This window comes from Scardinius erythrophthalmus (assembly GCF_964197995.2).
Source record: "Scardinius erythrophthalmus genome assembly, chromosome: 25".
Taxonomy (NCBI): Eukaryota; Metazoa; Chordata; class Actinopteri; order Cypriniformes; family Leuciscidae; genus Scardinius; species Scardinius erythrophthalmus.
Window position 1 is genome coordinate 22,143,755 of NC_138245.1, and position 24,445 is coordinate 22,168,199.

At 35.8% G+C, this 24,445-nt stretch overlaps 1 protein-coding gene across 5 annotated transcripts in view; it reads right to left on the reverse strand.

The window, feature by feature from the left end:
* iqsec1b (IQ motif and Sec7 domain ArfGEF 1b) overlaps positions 1–24,445 on the reverse strand; it is a 175,762-nt gene that overhangs the window by 114,667 nt on the left and 36,650 nt on the right. For 2 of the 5 annotated variants that reach the window (XM_081358472.1, XM_081358476.1), the window contains exons 2-3: positions 18,370–18,405; positions 2,432–2,539 (exon numbers count right to left, since the gene is read on the reverse strand). In XM_081358472.1, the coding sequence (XP_081214598.1) occupies positions 2,432–2,539; positions 18,370–18,405 (144 nt within the window). The remainder of the gene's footprint in view (positions 1–2,431; positions 2,540–18,369; positions 18,406–24,445) is intronic. The other 3 variants (XM_081358474.1, XM_081358477.1, XM_081358473.1) reach the window with 2 other exon arrangements.

A 24,445-nucleotide genomic window follows, 5' to 3' on the forward strand; every position in this document is an offset into this window, starting at 1 on the left:
GTCAACGGCAGTTAATGTACAGCGACGTCTCAAGCTCTCGTGGTAATCACTAATGTTTATCAGAACCTGTCATCAACAGAGCTAATTAAAAATCATCAAACAAGGCTAAACAACACAGCTAATTAACAGGACATGGAATAACAATCCTCCACGGACGCCAGACTAGCATGAATTTTCATACAAACTAGTGGAGACTTATAATCATGAGATATCTATGGACGTGCTATTGGCTATGCTGGTGTGCTAGCACAAAACAAAGACTACAATCTTTTCTACACTAACTATATTGTGGAAAACTTTTCTAGCATGTAGCAATGTGTTATTGGTACGATTTAAGTACTAAACATTATATATCTTCTGACTGCCTGTGATCATTTGTTGCTGGAAACACTGCGACAAACTGAGACAAGTTATCTAATAATTTATAGACTGTTTAAAACACTGAGGATTAAAAAATTATACTGACACACTGATCAAAAAATTAAAATAAGACTCATTAATGACAAAAACTATGAGGGTAGCTGTCCAAAACATTTCACCATACCTGCCAATAGTGCAGATGTTCAATCATAAATAATTCATGCCATACATGAAATTATATTTAGCATTATTTTTATTATACATTTATTTAAATTCATTTTTATATTTAAATAAAAAATATTATTAAATAACTGTTATATGTATATTTTTATATTTACTTAAAATTATAATATTTTTATACTTATTTACATATATTTAAAAATATTTTGTTTATTTACACAGGGAACATGGCAATTGTTCATTTTGGACTCTGGCATTAGACATCCACACAGTACAGTTCAGTCAGAACTGTCATTCATGGACAGTGGACAGAAACTGAATGATGTGGTATTTAAAAAGAAATAAGACGTCATTCAAATTTTATACTTTAAAGGGACACTTCACCCATTTGCATTAAGCTTTGCATTGTTAGAAACCCAGTCATACTATTGAATGGTCGTGCAACACTCTCTCATTTTCCCCTGAGATGGGAGAAATCTGTTATTTACCTCTTACACTTCCTCCTACAATGACGCAAAAATCGTCATTTTGCGTCATTGTAGGAGGAAGTGTAAGAGGGGGGGATTTCTGTTGAGACTACAAGCACTAGTTCCTCATCTCTCCCAGGGGGCGGGACCCGCTCACGCTACAGACCTATTACAGAGCAGTGGGTGGGACTTTACGCTCTGAAACTGAAAGCAATATCCTCCATCTTGTTTGAAGCTAAGCTAACAGACGCTGTGGAGACAGATGTAAAGTTATGACAATAGCGGAGGAGAGTGCTCAATATGATATAGACTAGAGGAAGAGGATTTCGGAAGTCTGATGCTTGAATCAGGTGTTTGTGGCTACCTTTACAAGCCGCATTATAGCGAAGAGCAGCCGAGGCAGAAGACCTGCCTGCCGCGGACGAGGAGCCCGGACTGGCTCGAGTTAGGGCGGACTGGTGGCGCCGGTGATCTCACTATGCAGCTACGAACCGCTATGAACACAGAGATAGAGTCCGTCTGCGGCAAAGAATTTCAACGATGACAATTTCTCCTGGACGAAATCTCTGAATCAGACAAGGACACGGACGTTTGTGTTGTGAACAAGTTTCCTAGTTTCGCACCGCATATGTTCTGACTGAACATCCAGGTACCATGCAATAATTCACCTTTTCGAAAGAAATACAAACGAGGAGTAATACACTAATGAGTTCGCCAACTAACTAGACATTTTGTGTGAATGTGAAATTAATTTCAAGCTCTGGTGGTAGCTAGCCTTGTAGACGGAAGAGTGATTTCTCTTATAGGCAGATATGCGCTTTCTGGATTAGTGGGAGTGGCTTGCGGAGCTGTGCAATGTGGTGCATTGTGGGAGTTGTTGTCTTTCATACAAATGCGTCCTGAAGTTATTTTTTGTCTTTTCTCGGTCACAAAGGCACCAAATTCAAAATTTCTTTTACATTTCGACTACATATATGACCCACTTTAAATAAAAAGCAATGTTCAAATGGGTGAAATGCCCCTTTAAGCCGTCCATCCAAACTAGCACGGTAAAACCCTGCACCATACGACATGTCACACAATCAGTGACATGGCATCCTACTGCTACGCAGCGGGATGAATCTGTGTTTCTTCATTTTCCATTTGAGTGCATCATCAGACACAGGAGGTCCGCTTCCACAGAAGCCACAAAGAAGGAGCATTACAGCACTACTGTGGCCCAGTCATGGCAGACACATCTATTAAATGAACATGGATTCGTATTTTTGAGCAATCAGTCGTACAGCAATATGATGGGAGCATGACAATTTTGCATTACCTGACACCAAGCCACAAATATGTGTGGAGAATAAGACAGTTAGTCCATGCAGCAGCTCTGAGATATTAGCATCTTAAGCAAGTGAATATTAAACCCTTCCATTTACCCAAGAGATGCGGACTTCCATTTGCGACAGGGGTAACTTCTTCGACACAGCGGCACAATAAATTTGCCAGGGTTATCTGTGACATCGAGGGGCAAAGAAGCGTGCCGTCTTCAAAAGGAAAAGAAAGAGAAAAACATGTTCAGCTTACAAGAGGTTCTTGATTTTCGGTCATGCTTCAAACAGATCACAGTCAACAGGGAACAAATCACAGGCAAGCCGTGATACAGTCTGGAATGTACTAAAAAATGAAATGTACTGAATCGGAATGATGGAAACACGCTGTGTACATGCACAATCAAACCAATTATGGTTTATGAGATTCATCCAAAAATGAACAGTCATCGTTTACTCACTCGCATGTCATTCCAAAACAACATGACTTTCTTTCATAAAACAGGAGAAATTTTGGTACTTTGGTAATTTTGGTAGGAGAAACAGGTACTCTTTTCCATTGCAATTACAGTACAATGAACAGAAATTAGTGCTACAAAATGTAAAAAAAAGAAAAAAAAAAGTATAAAAGTATAATTATCATAAAATAAGTCTTAAAGACGTGTGCTATAGCTAGATATCTTCTAAAGTTGTATAATAACAAAATGGACTCAACAATAGGGGTTTTCGCAACGGAGGAACCTTTTCATAGTTCTTAAAAACTACTGGTGAAAATACTCGGTTTTTGGTGTGTTCGCTCCGCAGGAACTAGGAATGTTTTTTGTTCTAGGAACTCATTTTAGGAGAATTAAATTAGCTCCTACTTCAGAGAAGGGTCTAACCCAACACAATAGGGACTACCAGTGATGTAAGTGTACACTGATTGGCTGAACGCACGCGAAACAACCAGCACCCGCCATTTAAAAAAAAAGCCATGTACACAGATTACAACCTATATATTTACTCCACAAACTAACTAGATGAACATGGAAACAGTGATACATTGACCTCTCAACTTGCTAAGGGGAAAATCCAACGCAACTTTGAGGGGATCAAGCAAAACAAGATTATGCATTCCTGCTCAGCTAGCGAGGTTGGACATCAACCACATGGCAAACGCTAATACTTTTTCATATACGGTCTACTTTCTTTGTATGACAGACGCAATGGCGTTCTCAGCGCCGTCAAAATAAAAGTCATAACAACAAGCGCGGCTTACGTCACTTCAGAGTTCCTACTCATAGGCTCATAGTTTTGAACATTCTTACTGATTCTTTCAAGACTTTCACAAGTCCTTTTTATTATTTCAGCAAAACTTCACCTGTGTTAGCCAGCTGGATAACATTATATTGGTGATGAATCAGCAGAATTTGGAGAAACAATGTAACATTTAAGTTTTCAAGGCATACGAATAGATGTACAAGATCAATGAACATAAACATTTTCAGTGACAACACAGTGCTGTCTTTTAACTCTCTGACACTACTCCAAGCCAGCGGGATATCCTTACTGTTTTTAATGGTTTAACCGAAACATGATTGGCCTGTATTTATGTTCATTGCACCAATACACACTGTAAGCATATTCAGTGTGTGTATATCTGGCATCTAAACTTCAAAAAAGGCTGACAATTTCAAATCTCATGTGAACACAGTTGTCTTACATTGTCAGGTTATAAGATCTGGATTTTGATAGTTATCAGTGTTTCGTCATACACATAAACACACTCACTGAATTCAGTCACAGTGGTTTTCCATCCTTCATTATGCAGAACGATGAATGTTTCAAGGGCCTTCAAATCCTCTTCTGATTGAATGGAAGGCCTTTGTAACTCACTGTAACTCACTCACGTTATTCAGCCTGAGGATGGCACTCTAATGTTGATTGACAGGCTTTAAGTACAATCATATCTAATTGCCTTAATGTAGTATTTATAGCCTCGGAATGTTGTTTTAGAACATTACAAGTTGTAGAGGATCTCCAGTGAGGAAAAGAAAGTTATGCCTATTCTCAGAAATAAAACAACAACAGAACTGTATAAAGGGTATTCACATGAGCACGTTAACTAAATACTTTCATTAATTTGATACGCTACTCCACACAGTTACTGACCTGATGCAGACAACACATAGCTAAAGCGGATTGATATCATCTTGGTCTGGAGCAAGGTTTACGTAAGGCAATGTGAAAATAAGCGGGGCAGCCTGAAATCTGCCCCCATGGCTCTAAATTAAAGTGCGCTGTAGTTCCATTTTTCACCAGAGATTTACATTACATTTACATTACAAGATAAAGAAAAATGAAACGAAAAAGACAAATGTGCTTACATAATCAGCTAGAGTGCTAAATTAATTACAACTCTTCATCACTCTGTTTCAGCCCACCAAGAAAAAACTAAACAAAATGGCATGTCCTTCACCTTGAAAACTAAGGAAATCTAAGAATTAGGGACAATGATACTGGGAAAAACAGCCAATAAGAGGATAGGACATAAATAGTCTAAAATCACGGCATGCTTCCTTAATTCAAAAGCATCCTGCGATTTGAACATTCGTCGTCAACTCTACAATAAATAAAGTCTGTTGAGATTAAAAGCAAAATCCTGTGTTTATCCAACATGGATGAGAACATTAAGTTAGTCCTTAGGGCTGGTTGAATAAATATTCACAGTATATTCATATTTGTTTTGCCAATGATAAAAATTAAGCAACACTGTGAATAGCTCAATCATTTAACGCACTTTTTATTTGATGGTTCAAGTGTTCATAAAACATGCCTTGACTAGATTTTCACTGTGTTCTAGTTCTTGTATTAAATAATTGCGATTATATTAACTAGATTTTTGTGATTTAGTTGCTACATTACAATTTGAACCAATTTGTTTAATATTTGGTTGTAATTATGCTTCATCTGAATGGAAAATGTATCATTTTAAGCCATTTCAGAGCAAATACTGAACATAAACACAAGGACATTTAACGACCATCATCAGATGGCTGAAAAAAAGTGAGATATTATTAGCTATATCATCCAGCCATAGTCTTTCTTTCCAAAAAAAAAAAAAACAAAAAAAACAAGGTACTGTATGAAACAAGCAGTTTTTTCTAAACTAAGCCATTTTAAGACTCCATGATTAATTAAAAGGGAGCAGATTACATCTCTTCCTGTAGAGTTGTATAATCCTCATATCACTGCACAAGATAATCTAAAGCGCTAAGGACACAATCCTATGAAAAGCAGGTAGCATCCAACCAGAAAATAACATCTGTCTCTCTATGCTGTGCAGCCAGTCAGGTGACATTTGGGTAATATATGCAAAACATTTAGAAATCTTTATATTATGTCACGAAAGGACGGCGGTATTGTAGATTACAGGAGAATCGCTCTGCCTAATCATTACTGCATGGCCAAGGGTTCATTTCCAGTTGCAATGAGTAATAATCTTCTCCGGACTATTAATGAAATCTAATGAAGGTGTATGAGAGGCTTACTGTCAGTACAATTAGATGTCATGTTCACCACAACTGCCACAATTGGAGGAAAACAGTACAGCGTTTAACGGCATCTGTGCCATCCTGGACACCTGGTAAGATTCAGTTAGTTCTACCAATCCAAAATTTTCTGCAAGTATTCAAGTTATCAAATCGTTAATACCATAAAAAAGGTTTTTCTTTTAGTTCATGGATTTTTTTTTTTTTTTGAGAATTACATCACACCGCCCATGTCAATATTACATGAGATTAAAAGACCAGATGTTTGCTGGATAACTGAGCCAGGCATGCTTTGAATATCATGTTTTGCTTTTTGAATTCTGAAACTTGGCTAGTCGAGCTTAAATGCGAGTATTAACATTCACAGGAGGCAACACATGCTCTTTAATCAGTTAAATGGAATGCATGCATTCAGTATTTTGCTTAAAATGGATTCTGTTGATTGAACAAAACTTCAATTGAATTTCAATCAGAGACACCAAGGTCCCTCATCCAGTTAATCAGCTATTTGGAATTGCTAAACTTATGACATTAAATTTATATTTACGCAATATCTCACTCTAATTTGTCGGCATGGCAGCAAACCAATGAATCAAATTTATCAAAATCCCACCACGGTTTTATCACCCCAATTTATGAAGACTGAATTATTAATTAGAAACACTCATTTTATTTTGTGTGCTTTCTTTTGTCATCGGCACAGTATACAAAGCTAAAATTATAAATAAATCAACATAATGAATGTTCTTATACATTGGCACTTTAAGCAGACAATTTCCCCATGATGCACAAAAGCCTGCTAATATTAATGACTGTGCATTTCATGGGTAAAAAAAAAAATCCTGCAATGTCACGTCAAAGCCATTTGGTTTACATGTCACAACCAAGACAAAGAAGCTGTTCTCCTCAGCGAACCCTGCTAACCAATGATAATCGGTAATGTCATGGGATTAAAACCCTTTGAGTTTCTGCCCTGGCTGGCATAAGCTTTCTGTTATCACCGCAGAGCAGGTTCTAGAGTTACATAACTCCTATAACCAAACAAATGCTCCAAAAGTAAAAAAAATAAATAAAAGTCCAAAAAGCTGGCAAGAACTCAAAGCTAGCCTAAGATTAGCTTCAAGGACTAATTGAGCTGCAAAACAGCAGCTTCATTTGAAGAGCTTTTCATAAGCAAGCATTGATCAAAGACACACCCCAGAAGCACAGCATGCTATTCAAAGCCCATATACCCACCACACCCATTTTAAAAAGGAATTCTGGCATTATTTACTCAGCTTCTTATCGTTTCAAACCCGTCTACCTTATTGTCTTCCATGGAACACTACAGAAAAACTTACTGTGTGAAGAATATTTTATACAACTAAAAACGGTGATGCGTCAACACAATATTTTGTACTCTGAATGCAAATGAGATTTATATGGAAGCTTGTTTTCACCGAGGAATAAAACAATTTTAAAGAAAATTGCGACTTTTTATCCCGAAGTCAGAATTGTTAGAAAATAAGTCAGAATTGCAAGATATAAACTCGCAATTCTGCCTTTTTTTCTCGCAATTGCAAGTTTATATCTTGCAATTCTGACTTATTTTATCAGAATTGTGAGATATAAACTTGCAATTGAACATTCGCAAAGACCCGCGTCCTTTAGTTACTGTTGCTATGTCTGACAAGCCACGCCGCTCTCACACCACACCATGTTCTCACACAGTGAAAAATACATCGCAGAGCTAAGAGAACACTGACAACGCACTGACAGACAGGACAGGCCAGGTTACTTTTGATATGAAACAAAGTCTCACCTTTCAAATTTGGTCATTTTTTTAAGAAATGAACGGGAGGATTATGATTGGTCAGATCACCTGTCAATCAAACTCCCTGCAAAGGGTCAATTGCTAGTTATAAAGTCCAATTCTGAGGGGAAAAAATATTTAAGATCTCACAATTCTAACTTTATAACAAGCAATTGTGAGTTTATACAATGCAATTCTGAGAATTGCGAGAGAAAAAAGTCAGATTTGTGAGATAAAAAGTTGTAATTACTGGTTTTATTTTTATTCAGTGGTGGAAACAAGCTTCAATAAGTTTCAGAGCATGCTAGAAGAAATATTAAAATAATATTGCACTATGTCTTACTTAATTCCATAAATACATGCTCTGCATGTTTCAGAGTGAAATGTGGCACTGTATTCATACACACGAACACACCTCTGCTGTGCTGTGAGTTTTAGGCCCCGTTTACACGTACATGGTTATTTTGAAAAACGGAGACATTTCCCTTCGTTTGCGCCCTTCGTTTACACGCAAACGGAGGATTCGCCAATGAAACCGATTCTTTCTAAAAACTCCGGCCAGAGTGGAGATTTTGAAAATCTTCGTTTGCACGTTTGCATGTAAACAGAGAAAACCGGAGTTTGAGGCAGCGACGTCACAGAATGTGACTATTTTCTGGATTCTGATTGGCTAAGGTGGGCTTGAGCTTCTCGTTACACTGCCACCTACAGGTTTGGCATGCTCTTGACAGCATATACACAGGTTCGTGTGCACGATGTTATTTTTGAAAACGAAGAGGGGTGAAATGTCCGTTTATGAAAATAGCCACCTACGTGTAAACGTAGCCTTAATCACTTAGGCCACGGCGTTTTTTTGTAGCGTATTTTGTCAATTGTTTTCAGTGGGAGCGCCGTGTATTTAAAAACTCCATCAGCATGATGAGGCGCTGAGCTTTTTTTCCGGGCGTCGAAAGAGTTGAAACATTTTCGTTCATCACTGTCAATTTTTACCCAGCTGTCAATCACAGTGGAGGAGGGGCGGGACAAATACCACACCGACCAACTGCCACATCCTGCTTATACATTGGTAACAGACGACAAAAACAAGCACAACAACGGAACAAAATCATTTAAAACAAGAGCCAGAACAAATACCTTACATTTTATCGAACTTTTTATAAAAACCATCAGATACCAGTAACACTTCCACGGATATTCTGTATCATAGCAACCAACGTGTCTAAAAAAAAAAAAAAAACCCGCTGTGCTTTCAAAGCACTCAAGTTTTTGAGCTGGCTAAAAACACTTTGGTGGACACACAGCCTTACAATATGCATTTGGAGCCACTCATTTCACCAGATTTGTAATTTGTAAATTGTTTATACCTGATGCCAACAAGTTTAAGGTCAATTTGCGGTTTTCCGGCAAAATAAAATTATGGTATAATTTAAAAATGTAAATTAGTATTTTAATTTGACAGTTGAACTATAAAATTAAATGATTAATTTTCATTAAATACTTAGTTTTATTTTATAGTACTATGATTAATATTCATTTTTCTATTTTAATTATATTCTCACTTAAATATTTATCCTTTTTATATATATATATATAACCCACGTAATAAACCTATGATTATTTGTTCATATTCATTATATGAACAACATGAGGGAGAGTAAATGATGTCTTTTTTGTGGTAGTGAACTATGCTTTTAAGTAAGGGGAAAAGACCTTGAACATGTTAACACTATCACCGAAGCACATGGAGAAATAATTAAATTAACATGGCCTCGTAAAAGCAGTGCAAGTGAATAGCATGACATTGCGCTGACCCTTTTCCTTAAACAACAATCTGCGTCAGGTGATCGCTTTTGATTCAGTCTCATATTAACCCTCTGAATCTCCCTCCCTCCCTAATAACTGACCCTGAAAATGGTGGGCAAGTTTTCATTAGTTCGAGTCCTTGGTTTTGTCTGACAGCATCGATTCATGTGTCATTTTCACCAATAGTAAATTGGTAATTCAGGAAGACATAAAATGTCTCTGATTGTAATACTCAAGCAAAGCCAAAAGACTATTTCCATTTTTCACAACAGCATTTGGCCTCATTGAGCATATGTTGCTAGTAATGGATCTGCGTTTAGCAGTACTGGCCAGCACCCAAACTACAAAACCGAGTAATTGAGTTTAAATGGTCCAGACTGATCAGCATTGTGATCACAAATCTGTTCATTCCCTTCAAACCGTTTCCTCAGATCCAGCAGACAAACCACCATGCTACCATCAATCGTGCATGAAAGTAAAGAAGCTTTGAACCATTAAGCCACTGGTTAAATGTGCAGGGCTCCGATTCACTCTCTCTGCCCCTGGTGCTGTGAAACAAACCGAGTCCGAGTAGCAGTGCAGTTCAGCTCCACTGCACAACAATCTATCAGATCTGCCAGTTTGAGAATGGACTGACTGCTAACACATGGATGCCAAAAAACAAGGCCAAGCCACAAGTGTGTCTGGAAGACCACTGGAAATATCACTGTGGTATATAATCTTTTTCAGATAAACCAACCCCTAAATAACACATAAAAACAAAACTAGCTATTGTTGGTCACTTTATATGTCAGTCAGATGTTCTCCTCTTGTCTAACTGAGCGTTCAGTTTTGGTCAAAGGTCTGGCTACACGACAATTCCATTTTGTCTGATTTTGAATAAAATCCAAATGATTTAGAAGGAAGAATAAAAAAAGTCTCAACGAGTCTATATGTATCATTTGTGCGCAGTTGCATGACACAATAATAAAAATAAAATAATACGACTATACTTGCTTTTCAAAATTGGAACATATGAAATAATTATAGTTACAGTAGTCCAGATTTTTCACACCACTATAAAATTGGGCAACTTGCCATTAGCTTATACTGTAATGATATATATTTTCTATATTTCTTTAAAAATATATCAAATAAACCTTCCAATAAAATAAAATAATAAAATATAATAAAAATGCTGTACAGTTGCAATCTCTGAAGGAGAACAGCAGTAAAAATAACGGTGGCCACAAAACAGCATAATGTTTGTAAGTGTATCTCACCAGCTCAGTGTCCTGCTGTAGTGACCTCTTTCACTGTGCAAATGAATCATACAGGGGTCATTTTCATATTGTTAATATTTCATGGCAGAGCCACAGTGCTTAAAGCAGTACACCTCCATAATTCAACTATACTCTCCTATTAATAAAGTACTAAACCTCCACTACTTTGAAAAAGAAAAATTCAGCACCCTGTATTTACTGTATTTTTGCTCAAATGAGTTTCTATGCAAAGAGAAAATTAGCATGCTATGCAAAGTATAGTGGAGAAATAATGAAAAAAACTAAGTACAGAAAGTATGCAAGTATGCTACTCTGAAAATATCCCTATACACTCTATAACGAGCTACTGTATAATGTTGTCACATGACCTCACATCATTTTTGAATTTTGTTTAAAATTATTTAAGAGATAAAAAATTAGAAATTAAGTTAAAAATTGTGGTAAATGTAGTCTAGTTCATCAAAATGGAAAAATTAGCACACTGTATAATGGGATATAATCCATTGTGCATGTATAGTTGTAAACTGCAATTTTGCTCAATGTAGTTCTTATGTACACAGAAAATGTGCATACTACGCAAAGTATACTCACCATTATAATAAAACATAGTATGCTAATACAATAATACATATTAGGTGTAGGTCTGGCCATGAGTCCTCTTTTTTATCTCTCTCTCTCTCTCTCTCTCTCTCTCATCTGTCTGTCTTTTGGTCTACCTCAGATTTCTCATAACCCTGAGGGAGCCTTTATTTATAGGAGGCAATAGCAACTTCAATGGCTTTTAATAATTAATGATTTTGAGACCTGGCTGCGTCAGGCCAGCGCCACCAAGCAGTAGTAAAGTCATCATATATATTACTGTGGCTTAACAACACTCACTTTAACAGGGCACAGGTATTTGGACAGAGCTCTGTAACTATCACTCACATTGAGGTAGAAGGTAGAAAGGAAGGAGGATGCTAGTGCTCGATCGAGCTGCCTTTGCAGTAGCCACTTGCTATCGTTGTGAACCTATAAGAGAGACTTCCCAGTGTGCGGCTGCTCCACATTCCCAGCATCCCTTTGTAGCAGATCAGATGCAAAGTGAGAGAGAGAGAGAGAGAGAGAGAGAGAGAGAGAGAGAGAGAGAGAGAGAGAGAGAGAGAGAGAGAGAGAGAGAGAGAGAGAGAGAGAGAGAGAGAGAGAGAGAGAGAGAGAGAGAGAGAGAGAGAGAGAGAGAGAGAGAGAGAGAGAGAGAGAGAGAGAGAGAGAGAGAGAGAGAGAGAGAGAGAGAGAGAGAGAGAGAGAAAGGGGGCTTTGCTGCCTTGCTGCCCATATAGTTATTTTTTAAACATTTTTATGATGTCAAGGACTGCCATATAAGCAGATATATATTTGCATGTATAAAACCGCATTTATAGTCAAGTTTCAAGTTTATTTATATAGCGCTTTTCACAATACAGATTGTATCAAAGCAGCTTCACAGGATTAAATTAAAATAATACATCAATGTTTGTTTCTAGTGGAAAACGTCCACGTTTGGTAATGCTGATCAATAGTATTGTTGATTGATTAATTAAATTAAATATCCCCAACTGAGCAAGCCAAAGGCAACAGTGGCAAGGAACCGAAAAAACTCCATCAGGTGACCTAATGGAGAAAAAAAAAAACTTGGGAGAACCCAGGCTCAGTTGGGGGCCAGTTCTCCTCTGGCATTTATAAACTAGAGGTCGGATTTAACTGTAAGATTAAAAATATTATATGAATGCCTGGCTGAAGAGATGCGTCTTTAATCTAGTTTTAAACTGGGAGAGCGAGTCTGAGCAACAAACAGTATCAGGAAGACTATTCCAGAGTTTTGGAGCTAAATGTGAAAATGCTCTCCCTCCTTTGGTGGACCTAGATATCCTAGGTATGACCAAAAGCCTCGAATTTAGTGATCTTAAAGAGCGCGATGGATTATAGGGCGATAGAAGATCCGTTAAATAGACTGGAGCTAAGCCGTTTAGGGCTTTATAAGTCAGTAGCAATACCTTGTAATTAATACGGAACTTTATAGGTAACCAATGCAGTGATGATAAAATTGGTGTTATATGATCATATTTTCTTGATCTAGTAAGAACTCTAGCGGCGGCATTTTGGACTAACTGTAGCTTGTTTATTAAGGATGCAGGACAACCGGCTAATAAAGCATTACAGTAATCTAGTCTCGAGGTCATGAATGCATGAACTAACTTTTCTGCATCAGAAACTGATAGCATATTACGTAGCTTAGCAATGTTTCTAAGGTGGAAAAAGGCTGTTCTTGTAACATATGAAATATGATTTTCAAAAGACAGGTTGCAGTCTAGTATAACACCCAGGTCTTTTACTGTAGAGGATAAAGTAACAGGACATCCTACTATGTTAAAGTTGTAGTGTGAGAGGTTTTGTGGGCGGTTTTTTGAACCAATCAATAGTGAATGAGAAAACTATTAAGTGTGATATTATAAAGACATTTGATGCATCTAAAATTGCATACTGTATAGTTAAAAAAATATGTTTTATTTAGTATGAATGAGTGTAGTATAAATGAACTATCTGCCATGTTGTCATTATAATGTGACCTACGGCGTCAGTTGCATCACTTCAATTCCATTCACAAATCCTCTCCCGTGGCTTCATGGGATAGTAAAGTGTCCATTGAATGCACACTTCAGAATTCAGCCGGGTACTTTTTGCCTACTCTTTTATGAATGCTATGAATTCAGACAAACTACTCCTTTCACATACTCACATCATCTACTATATAGCATGGAAGTAGGCATATTCAAATGCAGTGAAAATGTTTTTTTTAAGTGCCAATGTGCAAACACTAAAACAGTATGTGTAAAATTGAATAAAATAGCTGTGATTGAGCAAAAGCAGAATGAAACAGTAAAATATTCAAATTCTATAAATGTTTTTTTTTTTCTGAAAATCTGACTTCTTTAGTTACAGATAAAAAGTTATAGATACATTTAAAAATCCATTCAAAAGTTTGGAGTCAGTTTTGTTTTTCCTTTTCTTTTTCTTTTTTAAAGAAATTCAGCAATGATACATTAAATTGATTAAAAAAACAGTAAAGACATTTATACTGTTGTTGAAAAAAAAAATCAATTTAAAATAAATGCTGATCATGTGACACTGAAGACTGTATTAAAGGCTGATGAAAATACAGCCTTGCCATCACAGGAATAAATTACATTTTTGAATATTAAAACAGAAAACAGTTATTTTAAACATTACAGTTTTTACTGTATTTCTGATCAAATAAATGCAGCCTTGTTGAGCAAAGGAGACTTTTTCTCAAAAACATTTAGAAAAATCTTACCAACCCCAAATTTGAACAGTGGTGTAGATACATACAAATAAATATTTATTAATAAATCAATCAATAATAATAATTAAAAACTATAAAAAGACGTAGTTTTTTTGGCTGCCTTCAAAAATCTATCAGGAGGAGGCATGGATGGCAGGATGTTACCCAAACACTGGATTCTGACATGCCTTGATCCCTTCCTTCCAGATACTTGACAAAGCAGCATTTTTTCAGGTCACTGACACAACCACACATTTTTGTTTTCCAGTATCTGCAAGCAACCAGTGTGTGGCCAGCCCTGCCCACTTAACCTTGGCAAAGCCACAGGCCCGAGTCCAGAACAGCGTGTCAGCACCCGCCTCACTCTGCACTGTTAGCGTGAGCATCAGAGCGCTGGAACTGGGCCTGCCAACAGCTGTGTGACACGCGCGTGCGCGCACACACACACACACACACGCACACGGAGTGCACAGGCTTCAATGGAGCAGCCTATTACAGGCACCAAATCAATGAGAAGACACATACAGAGCGAGAGAGAAAGCAGGGAGGTGAGTGTAAAGACCGAGGTGAAAATGAGAGAGGGTAAATGCTCTGGGGGACCAGGCCGAGAAACCTCCCTGCAGCTATACAGGCTCTCTCACACACACACGTCCTTGTCTACAAGGAACAATGTGTATTGTACAGGGCCGCTCAGTGGAAAGCAGAGGCTTGCTGATGTCATGCTGATGTATGCGACTTGCAGCAGTGACATATTTTGGTTCGTGGTAAGTTGAATAAAGAAAACTGTAAGAGGTGACATTTCACTCCGCTCTGATGACGGTCTGAGTCACTGAAATTAAAATATTACACTATACTTTACGAGTTTTCTCTCAAGTTATCCACGATAAATGAGGCGTTTGAAAAGATTAAAGACTGATATGACCTGAAGGGTGTTTTCTCCTTAGTAGTATTTCAGTCATTACTACACATTGGTATATACTGTGTATATACATATACAGAGAAATGAGAGCTTGAAATATGTATCAAATTCCCTGAATGAATCAACTATACAGGCATAAGTAAGAACATTTTAAAGCACTGTAGAGTAACTCTGAATTTATTACTCAGCAGCACTGTAAAATGCATACATACATATTTATTAATAAATGTATACATTAATTAAAAAAAATCCATACATAACGACTCAAAAATATATTATATAAATGAATGGACAAAACACATAAACGGCCCCTAGAATGAGAGGATAACATCCTTCACTGTTGCTCAAACTGTCATTTTGTCCTAGAAAGGCTCAACATGTTTTCTGGTTTGAAATTGATGAGCGTGTTTGACGACATTAAAACAGTGGCTGAAATAACACTGATATCTGACTCAACTGCCAGCATCCATTTATCAGCCTCAACATCAAAGTCTGACTGAGGGGGACTTAAAAACGTCCAGATAAGGGAGAGATATGAGCGATATGCTGGTGCACTCAATTGAGTTTGGCTTGAAGCTTTGATATCGAAGAAGAGAGCTTTACTGTAAGTGAAATTCCCATTGTCTCTACTAAGTGTTTGTCCCCAATTCCAGTGATAGAACTGTTGCTGCTTAAAACTAAAAGAGTGCACGATTTGTGTGAAAAATTCAGCAGATCGATATTTTCTTTAGGTAGGTTGGAACAAAAACCCTGATAAAAATGTATCACAGTTTCCACAAATATTTATTACACTGTTCTTACCATTAATAATAAGAAGAAATGCACCAAATCAGCATATTATTTAATTATTTTTTTAAGGATCATGTAAGGATCAAGTAATGGCTGATGAAAATTCAGGGTTGCCATCACAGGAATAAAATACATTTTAAAAAAAAAAAATATATATATATATATATATATATATATATATAGAAAATACAGTTTTACAATAATACTGTTTTTACCGCATTGATCAAATAAATGCAGCAGTGGTGAGCATAAGACATTAAAATATAAGTCATTTTAGTAAACAGTGGATTGACTTCCAGTTAATTTCTGTTTTGCATTTTTACAGTAATATATTCAAATATGGATTATTTTTCCATATATTTACTCTAAAATAAAAATTCATAAAAAAAAAATTGTAAAACGGTTTCTAATTTGTTGATAAAGTTGTCAGTAGAGCTTAGAACTGAAATCGGCCAAATGGATAAGCTTATCAGCTGATGTGAATCATCTCAAAATGACCAAAGATTGGCTGATATATTGGCCCATTATAACACAACACACCAACATTTCTTCCAAAAGTCCTTGGTCTCTACTGCCAAATTATACATCTGCTTCATTCACACCAACACAGGAAAGAACTTGAAATTTAGATTCAAATCTGACTTGCTTTTCCCATTCAACAATCTTATCAAGTTTAGCATGTTAAGAAGAACACTGAGCCAAGAGCCTGTCAACACAGGGCTTTTGGTTTTCATTCAGGCTAAAGGCTAAGACAACAAGGCTTTCCTCTTTCTATAAAACTGCATGGTGTGCTTGCCTAACAGAAAATACACAGCGATCTTCCCCGATTATGATCATTCACCCTCGATCCCTTACAGCACTTTACCCTAAAACTAATAAGTGTCATCAATCTGCAGCCAGATAATTAGCAAATTACTGACAACTGTTGTGTGTTATCATGTTTAATGCGGTTGCACAAGTCCGATGTTCCTTCAGGAATGCTTCTTAGGGGAGCTTCTCACTTTGATAAGCAGCCTGAGCTTCTTTTGCAACAATTTCCTCTCCAGCACTCAATTAGAATTTCACTGGCTGATGAAATCTGGGATCAACAGCAAACCCCGAACAAGCCCATTTCAGTGGCTCACAAAATGCTATGAGTGTTGAGGAGGACTTTCTGAATGCATGGAGGAGTCCCTGAGGATTTCCTTGCTCCATCTAATCTAATGCCACCCCAAGCCGAAAGGAAGCGTTGAGGTACATTGATTCACACGCTACAACACTGCAGCGCTGAGCGAGGATCTAATTAAGCCTGTTAATAACCTAGTGTTGAAACACCCATAAATGTTCAACCGAATGGATACTACAAGTAATAAGTTGTCTTTCCATTTTAACTTGTGTCGCAATACAACGGTGCCCACAAATTGTTACTAATAAAGATCTGCTTCACAGGTGTTCTGAAGACCCGTCCTTTAAGAGAATCTATCACAATGATGTAGAGATCCGCGCCTCTAAACTGATGAAAAACATCCACAATGTCTCACTGAAGTGTCAAGTAGACAGATAGTACAGACATACATCTTATTTTTGCCACTTGAGCAATAAATCAGCAATCTCAATATGATGTAAAGGTCTCTCAAAGTTTAAGGTTTGATGTTTTACTGTACAGTATGTGCAATTTATTTATGAAAAAAGACATGCTGGTTGTGACGTCATGAAATCCGAAGGCTTAGTTTATGAATAATAATGAGATTATGCACAAATAGTTTTACAGTATCGATAAAGTCTATGTAAGGTGTAGATAAAGAAATCAGGATTTTTCATTTCAACATCAAAACTGATTTTTTAAAATTTCAAAACTTTCTCAAAATCAAAACATCATTAAGCGCATTAAGTATTCTTGCTGACAAACTGAAACGCTTGAACGAACCTGTGACATATTTCATTTGATATCTTCATCTACCTCAACTATACAGGATAAAAAAATAAAATAATAAATAAATAAATAAAATAATTTGTTAGTCTAGCGGTTACAGTTTGCACTTTTGTACTGCCCTATTGTAACCTTTAATTTTAACAGGACAGATTAATTTAATTTTAATAAAAAAATAAATATCATTGCCACTTTTTATACATCTTTACATCACATAAGCTATTTTATGAAGTGGTGTAGATAAAACTGGCCATGGCACAAAAAAAAATGTGAGAAATAAATGACTAAATGCCTAAGGCGATACTGAAAGCATTCAAAGGTACATCCCTGATTACACAATGCCCTTGAACGTAAATTGAAAAGCTTAAAAGTAATCCATATAATCCAAAAATCAGCAGCCCTAGAAAAAAGTACAAATAAATAAATAAATAAAAATTGTCAGTGTTTCCTACAAATCCCCAATGAAGGAAACAGATTACAAGTCTGTGATGGGGACAATGAGGATGCCCATCCAAGAAGCTAATGCGAGTCTGAGACACGGCGCGGAAAATGTGAACAAAGATGCATGACTCAGTCATGGAAATGACATGTCTGTTAAATAACGTGCATCGCATAGTTTGACAATGGCAATGAGAAATGCAGTTCTCCGAGCATCTACTACAAGCATCATGGTGACAGCAGATGAGCCAAAATCCACAGAGAGGGTGTCCTCTCCTAACCTACCTGACATTTGAGACACACAAGCCCTCACTTTCATGCCTGTGGGAGAAAAGAAAAAAAGACAGTTAGAAGTTGAAATTTTGAAAGGCAGTGAAAGACTTGACGTATCAAACTTCCACAAAAAATAAAATAAAAATAAATAAATAAATCCTCCTTGTACCTAAAGAACGATATCCATCTCATTGTTTTTACACTTTAAATTTGTCTTGCCTACATAATAAGTCCTTGAGTGATGCATGCAATAACATTCATGTTTCTTATGAACTCATTCACTCAAGTGAATTAAAAACATACAGTACAAGTATAGTATGATTGACAAACAAATTACTCTTTTGAGTTGGCCCTTTTAATGAATCATTAAAAAAAAAAAACTCACAAACTTAGAAGTTACCATCGACTAATCCCTTACAGAATGAAATCATTTACATGTTGTCTTAAAAACAGTTTGAATATTATATTTGCTAAATAAATAGCAACTGAACTGCATATAGCAGAAAAGACATTATAACTAATGAAAAAATGGACAAATCAATCAGAATCAAATAAATTTTGCCATATTATATTACTTTTTCTTTCTGAATCAGTTCATTAGGTTTAAAAATATTGTTTTAAATATTCTAGATTGTATAATACTAGCCTGGTTCTACCAGACTCTCGTACATTTCATTTGTACAGAGAGTCTGGCCTCTCTCCATTGACAAACGTTAACTTCATTGTAGCCGGGTACTCTGTTGAAGTTTAAAACTATTGGATCTGCCCAGAGTCACTCTGGATCTGCCATAACCAATCGCTAACCTTTGGTCGTGACGTAACCCTACAACTCAAACTAGCGCACGACCTCAACGTCATCGTTCTCATCCACTCCCTCTGTTCGCTGATTGGACCACCAAAAAAATTATCGGAGAAAACCAAAGAATACACCACAATCCCAGACGTAGAACTGAAGGGAAGTAAAATTGAGCGGAAGTACGCAGGAGGGCGGAGCTAGGCTAGTATAATACATGATTGACTGATCAGCTGTAAACAACCCAAGGACATAGGCATAGATCCCTGTCACATTTTAAAAATTAAATTCTGTTGTAACACCTTTTCAAGGAGGTAAAGAATCATTTATCATTCTCTAAACACCCAGTGGCGATCAGATTCTATACCAGCAGGCTCTCCATATGTGATGGAAAGCTCTGATATTCACATTTGCAACTGGCAGATTACCTCAGGCTTCCCCTAGCCCAAGCCCTTGTTTAATAATTCACAAGTTTACCTCTGAGAAAAAGGCTTTTTTAGAAACACTATGGTTCTCATTGGACTAAAAGTGCCAGCAGCCTCGCTCTCAGACAGATGTCAGAAAGCTTTTGGACAGAAAACTGGTTCTGATCCCATTACACAACAAAGCAGTCACACTAAATGAAAACTGTGTTGAGCCAGAGAGCTGAAGTGACCACTGTGTTGATGTTGAGAGTGGATGATATTGACATATCCTGCAAACATCAAAAAGTAGCTCCCAGTAAGGAATTTTAAATGTGCTTTCCTATTATTGGTGGCCATCTCTTTTACTTCCACAGCTGCGTTGTTGCTATTCCCGCCTATGTTGATGGCAGATTTCAAATTTGATTTGTTTGTTTTGCTGCACTGCTAACTGTGAGTTCAGCTGAAAACACACCACTCGGCATTTACTAATTAAGCAGTCACATATATTTTATGTACAAAAATTGCAAATATTCCTCATTTATAAGTACAAAGAGATAATAAAACAGCCCAATTGGGTCATAGGTGGTTCATCATAAGGGTTTCGCGAGTGTTAGTTTTGAAAAAGTGCTGTGATAGTGCCAGGCTAATATAATACAGTAATAGGCAAATTAAGCAATTAGGCAAATGAGGCAATGCAAGAGGGAATAAGAAGATCCACAATGCCACAAATGCACCTATACTTTGCACTAAATTGCTGTTACCTTTGTCTAACCTGTCAAAATGAACTATACTCATCTCACATTATTGTACTTATGAATACTTTCATTTGTTGGTAATATGACAAGCCATTATGGCCAAGAGTGAAAAACAAAAACAAATCAACTTAATAAATAATTAAAATATTATATTTTAAAATAAATTAATGGAGCTCAACAGTGACCACACTTTTCAGCTTCCTTGATAATATAAGTATTACAATAACAATGGTAACAATATGAAACTATTGACTGACTTACAGTCTTTGCTTATATTGATAAAAAATATATATAGATATACATAATATAATAATATAGATAGATTTTTTTTAAAGAAATTTATATTTTTATTTATCAAGGATCACATTGATCAAAAGACTTATTGACTAAAGATTTAATGTTCTAAAATATTTTTTTCATCCTTAAAAAAATATGTTTTTTGAATCCTATTATCCTATTCTATTCTGTGACTATTAAAGGTTTATGACACTTAGTACTGGAGCAATGACAACTTTAAAATATATTTGTTTTAACATTTCACAATATTACTGTTATTACTGTCTCTTTGATCAAATAAATGTATAAGAAACTTCTTTCAAAAAAATTACTATTAAAATTCATACAACCCCAAACTTTTAAAATGTAGTGCAGTTTGAGACTGTATAGGACGGACTCAATTAAATAATTTACGTTTATTACGAATAATACATATTACTAATAACTCAGAGCTCATTGTAGATCAGCCTTGAATGGTTTAAACACTGAAAATCAATTTCTCTATGGAGAAAATTAATGAGATTTTATTCGGGAACCCTGTTGTACTCTACAGTAGCAACAACAAGCAAACATTCCCCCTATGAACGTTCAAATCAAACCGACACCACTGCACTCGACCGAAACATCTTCAAAGTCACAATAAGAAACCTAAAACCTTTGACGGACAGTTGGATAGAATACATGACCTGTTTATTCTTGACAGGGAAAAAAAGAACAACAACTCTTTACCAGCTGCACTTCATTCAATGCTCTCAGTAGACAGCTATGCAGACCTAAGTTTTGCTATGCCTTTGATTTCAGATTTCAAGCTCGCTTTGGTTAACCACCAGCCAAACAGGGCCAGACACTTAGAAACAAAACAGATGATCGGCGGTATCGGAACATTTGTAAACATGCAGGAAGCTCTTTCTTAATAAATATAATTCTTAGAAGGTAAGCAAGCATACTATATGCATCTTTAAAAGGCCACTGAACTGAATAGGAAGCTCTAACAAATTTAGGACAATCAATTTGATGGACCCGAAAGGCCTGCAGTCAGGGTACAAAAATAATGCTTTTCTTGTCTGATGTCTTTTAGTAGATGGTCTTTTTTTAGATGGTCTTTGTTTTAAGTATGAATCACGCAAATCAACAAGAGTCAAACTATCTTTCAACTTGAAACTATAGCGCTGGGTATTGACACAAATTTCATGATTTACTTCGATTTCGATTCACAAGCTTGTGATTTGATTAAAGTCTGATTTTGAATCAATTCGATTTTGATTCAGTACACGCCAAATTTTCCAATAGATGAAAATTGTCAACTAATGCTGTAAACTATGCATGGAACATAGAAACATTATAATAATGATTTTTTTAATGACAATTATGTTTTTTTTTAAATATTAACATTAAATGGTGGCTGTTGTAAAAACATGATGAATTTATTGAAACATTAAATATGAAAGAACATAAGTAAAGATACAAAGAATAAGCAAGAAATTAAAGCTTTATAGCATCTTTTAAAAACAGTGTTTACAAAGTGCTTTACAGAAGAAATATACAGTACATGTGTGCATTCACAGAAGAGAAACGCATACATGGATTCTGTGATAGAAAAAATACAACAATAAAATAAATCAAGGAAAAGCCTAGTGAACAAATGTGTTCTGAGATACCTCATAGTGAGTTTATGCATTATAGTGCAATTATTTAGCAAAATGTTCCACTTTAGAGTTCCTTTTTTTGGCTGACTAATGAGTTTATGGACATTAAATGGCTTTTCTGAGGTAAATGTAACTGTGATATATTGTAGCCGATGACAGTCTGTTGATCACGTGAATGCAATGATCTCGTCGATTTGTGCACTATCACGAATGCTTTAACCATAAATAACAATGCAAACATGTTATAGCAAGTGGTTTATTGTCCAGTGTATCTGATTATAATGGGAGTTTTGGCAAGTGTCCAGATAAACTCCTGCTGTCTGATCAACAGCTCCAGCCATTATAGAGTGTTCTTTGATCGCTTTCTGTATATAATTTCAATTTAAAAATGCATAAATACGCAGTAAATCAAACGATCTGTAATAGCAGACAAAACAATAGTGACCACTAATAAAACAGTTACTCACAATTGTGTGGTGCGACATTACTGTCGGATCCAAAATAGTCGGCACAGCTTCATCTTTTAGCTTCAATCTTTCTGAAAATCCTCACTTCAAGCGTTTTTCAAAAGTTTCTCGTCCACTGTTAAACGTCAGATCCACCTAACTGCGCAAGCCAATTTAAGCAATTGGGGAATGTCGATTTTTTGCTGTTCAGTTACACCTAATGCACCTACTGTTTTTGAGCACTGAGTTTTAAGCTCCAAATGTTCAAAACAAAATTAATAAGCATCACCTTCAGTGCAAATGGAATTCCATCTTAATATTAAAAGCCAGGGAACAGGTCTTACACAGGGATTCTGATTACTGAATACTCAAGATCATCAAAAGAAAAGTTAGATCAGTTAAGACAGCAGTTCAAAAAAAATAAAAAAAAAAATAAAAGAAATAAAGAAAGAAAGAAAGAAAGAAAGAAAGAAAGAAAGAAAGAAAAAGTTCAGTGTTCTGGGGCTTTTTAAAGTAAGGAGAGTTTGGACTCCCTCCACAAAGTGTGAGACAAGCACAAATCTAACATCACAGCTCCAGCACTTCAAAGCCGTGGCAATGCCTCCCCACAGGAGTGGCCGTGGAACAGATGTCTGAGGAAAATGCTGCACAGCAATCGCTTTGTGGCCTCCAGTGACGTGTTTAAAAAAAAACTCCAGATTAACAGACCACACGACGAAGGACACAAAGATAGCACATAGTTTGAAGGTCTTCGTGAACGCCAGCATCAAAATCCTCAGTTTACATCACTGAATTTGAAACCAAGCTTAACCTGTATTAGAAAGAAAATCTGCCATGCTCTAAAATATCAAATTTTACTTATAAAATCTTTATGTTCACTATTAGGCTACATATCTATGATTACAATCTTATAGAGGGTACATGGTGTAGTTGCTACAGACATAAATGTAGCTATAAATAACAACATAAAAATCTGTGAGGAACACCATATATATATATATATATATATATATATATATATATATATATATATATATATATATATATATATATATATATATATATATATATATATATATATATATATATATACAGTGCTATGCATAAGTTTAGACACCCATGCTAAAGTTGACTAAAAGGAGGAATAAAAAAATCATCTTTTGGAAATTGAACTTAATGCCTTAATTAAAAAAATTGGAAAAATCCAACCTTTAAGGACACCAATTTTCTTTGTGAATGAATAATGTATCGTAAATAAATAAATGTTTTCCTTAAAATACAGGGTGCATAAGTTTGGACACCCCTATGTTAAATTCCCATAGAGGCGCAGGCAGATTTTTATTTTTAAAGGCCTTAAAGGTTGGATTTTTCCTAATTTTTTTTTTAATTGAGGCATTAAGTTAAATTTCCAAAAGATGATTTTTTATTCCTCTTTTTAGTCAACTTTAGTATGGGTGTCTAAACTTATGCATAGCACTGTACTGTATATATATATATATATATATATATATATATATATATATATATATATATATATATATATATATATATATATATATATATATATATATATATATATATATATATATATAAGCAAGCTCATTGGCCGTTGATGCAACAGCAACAGCAATGTGTCCAGTTCTAGAAAATTTTCTTTGTATGGGAAACTGATAAAACTATTTCAAATAACACAATATTTAATCCACAATGTTTCAACTGTCCATCCATCTTTTCTGGCCTAATAAAATCACTGGTGGTACTCACGTAT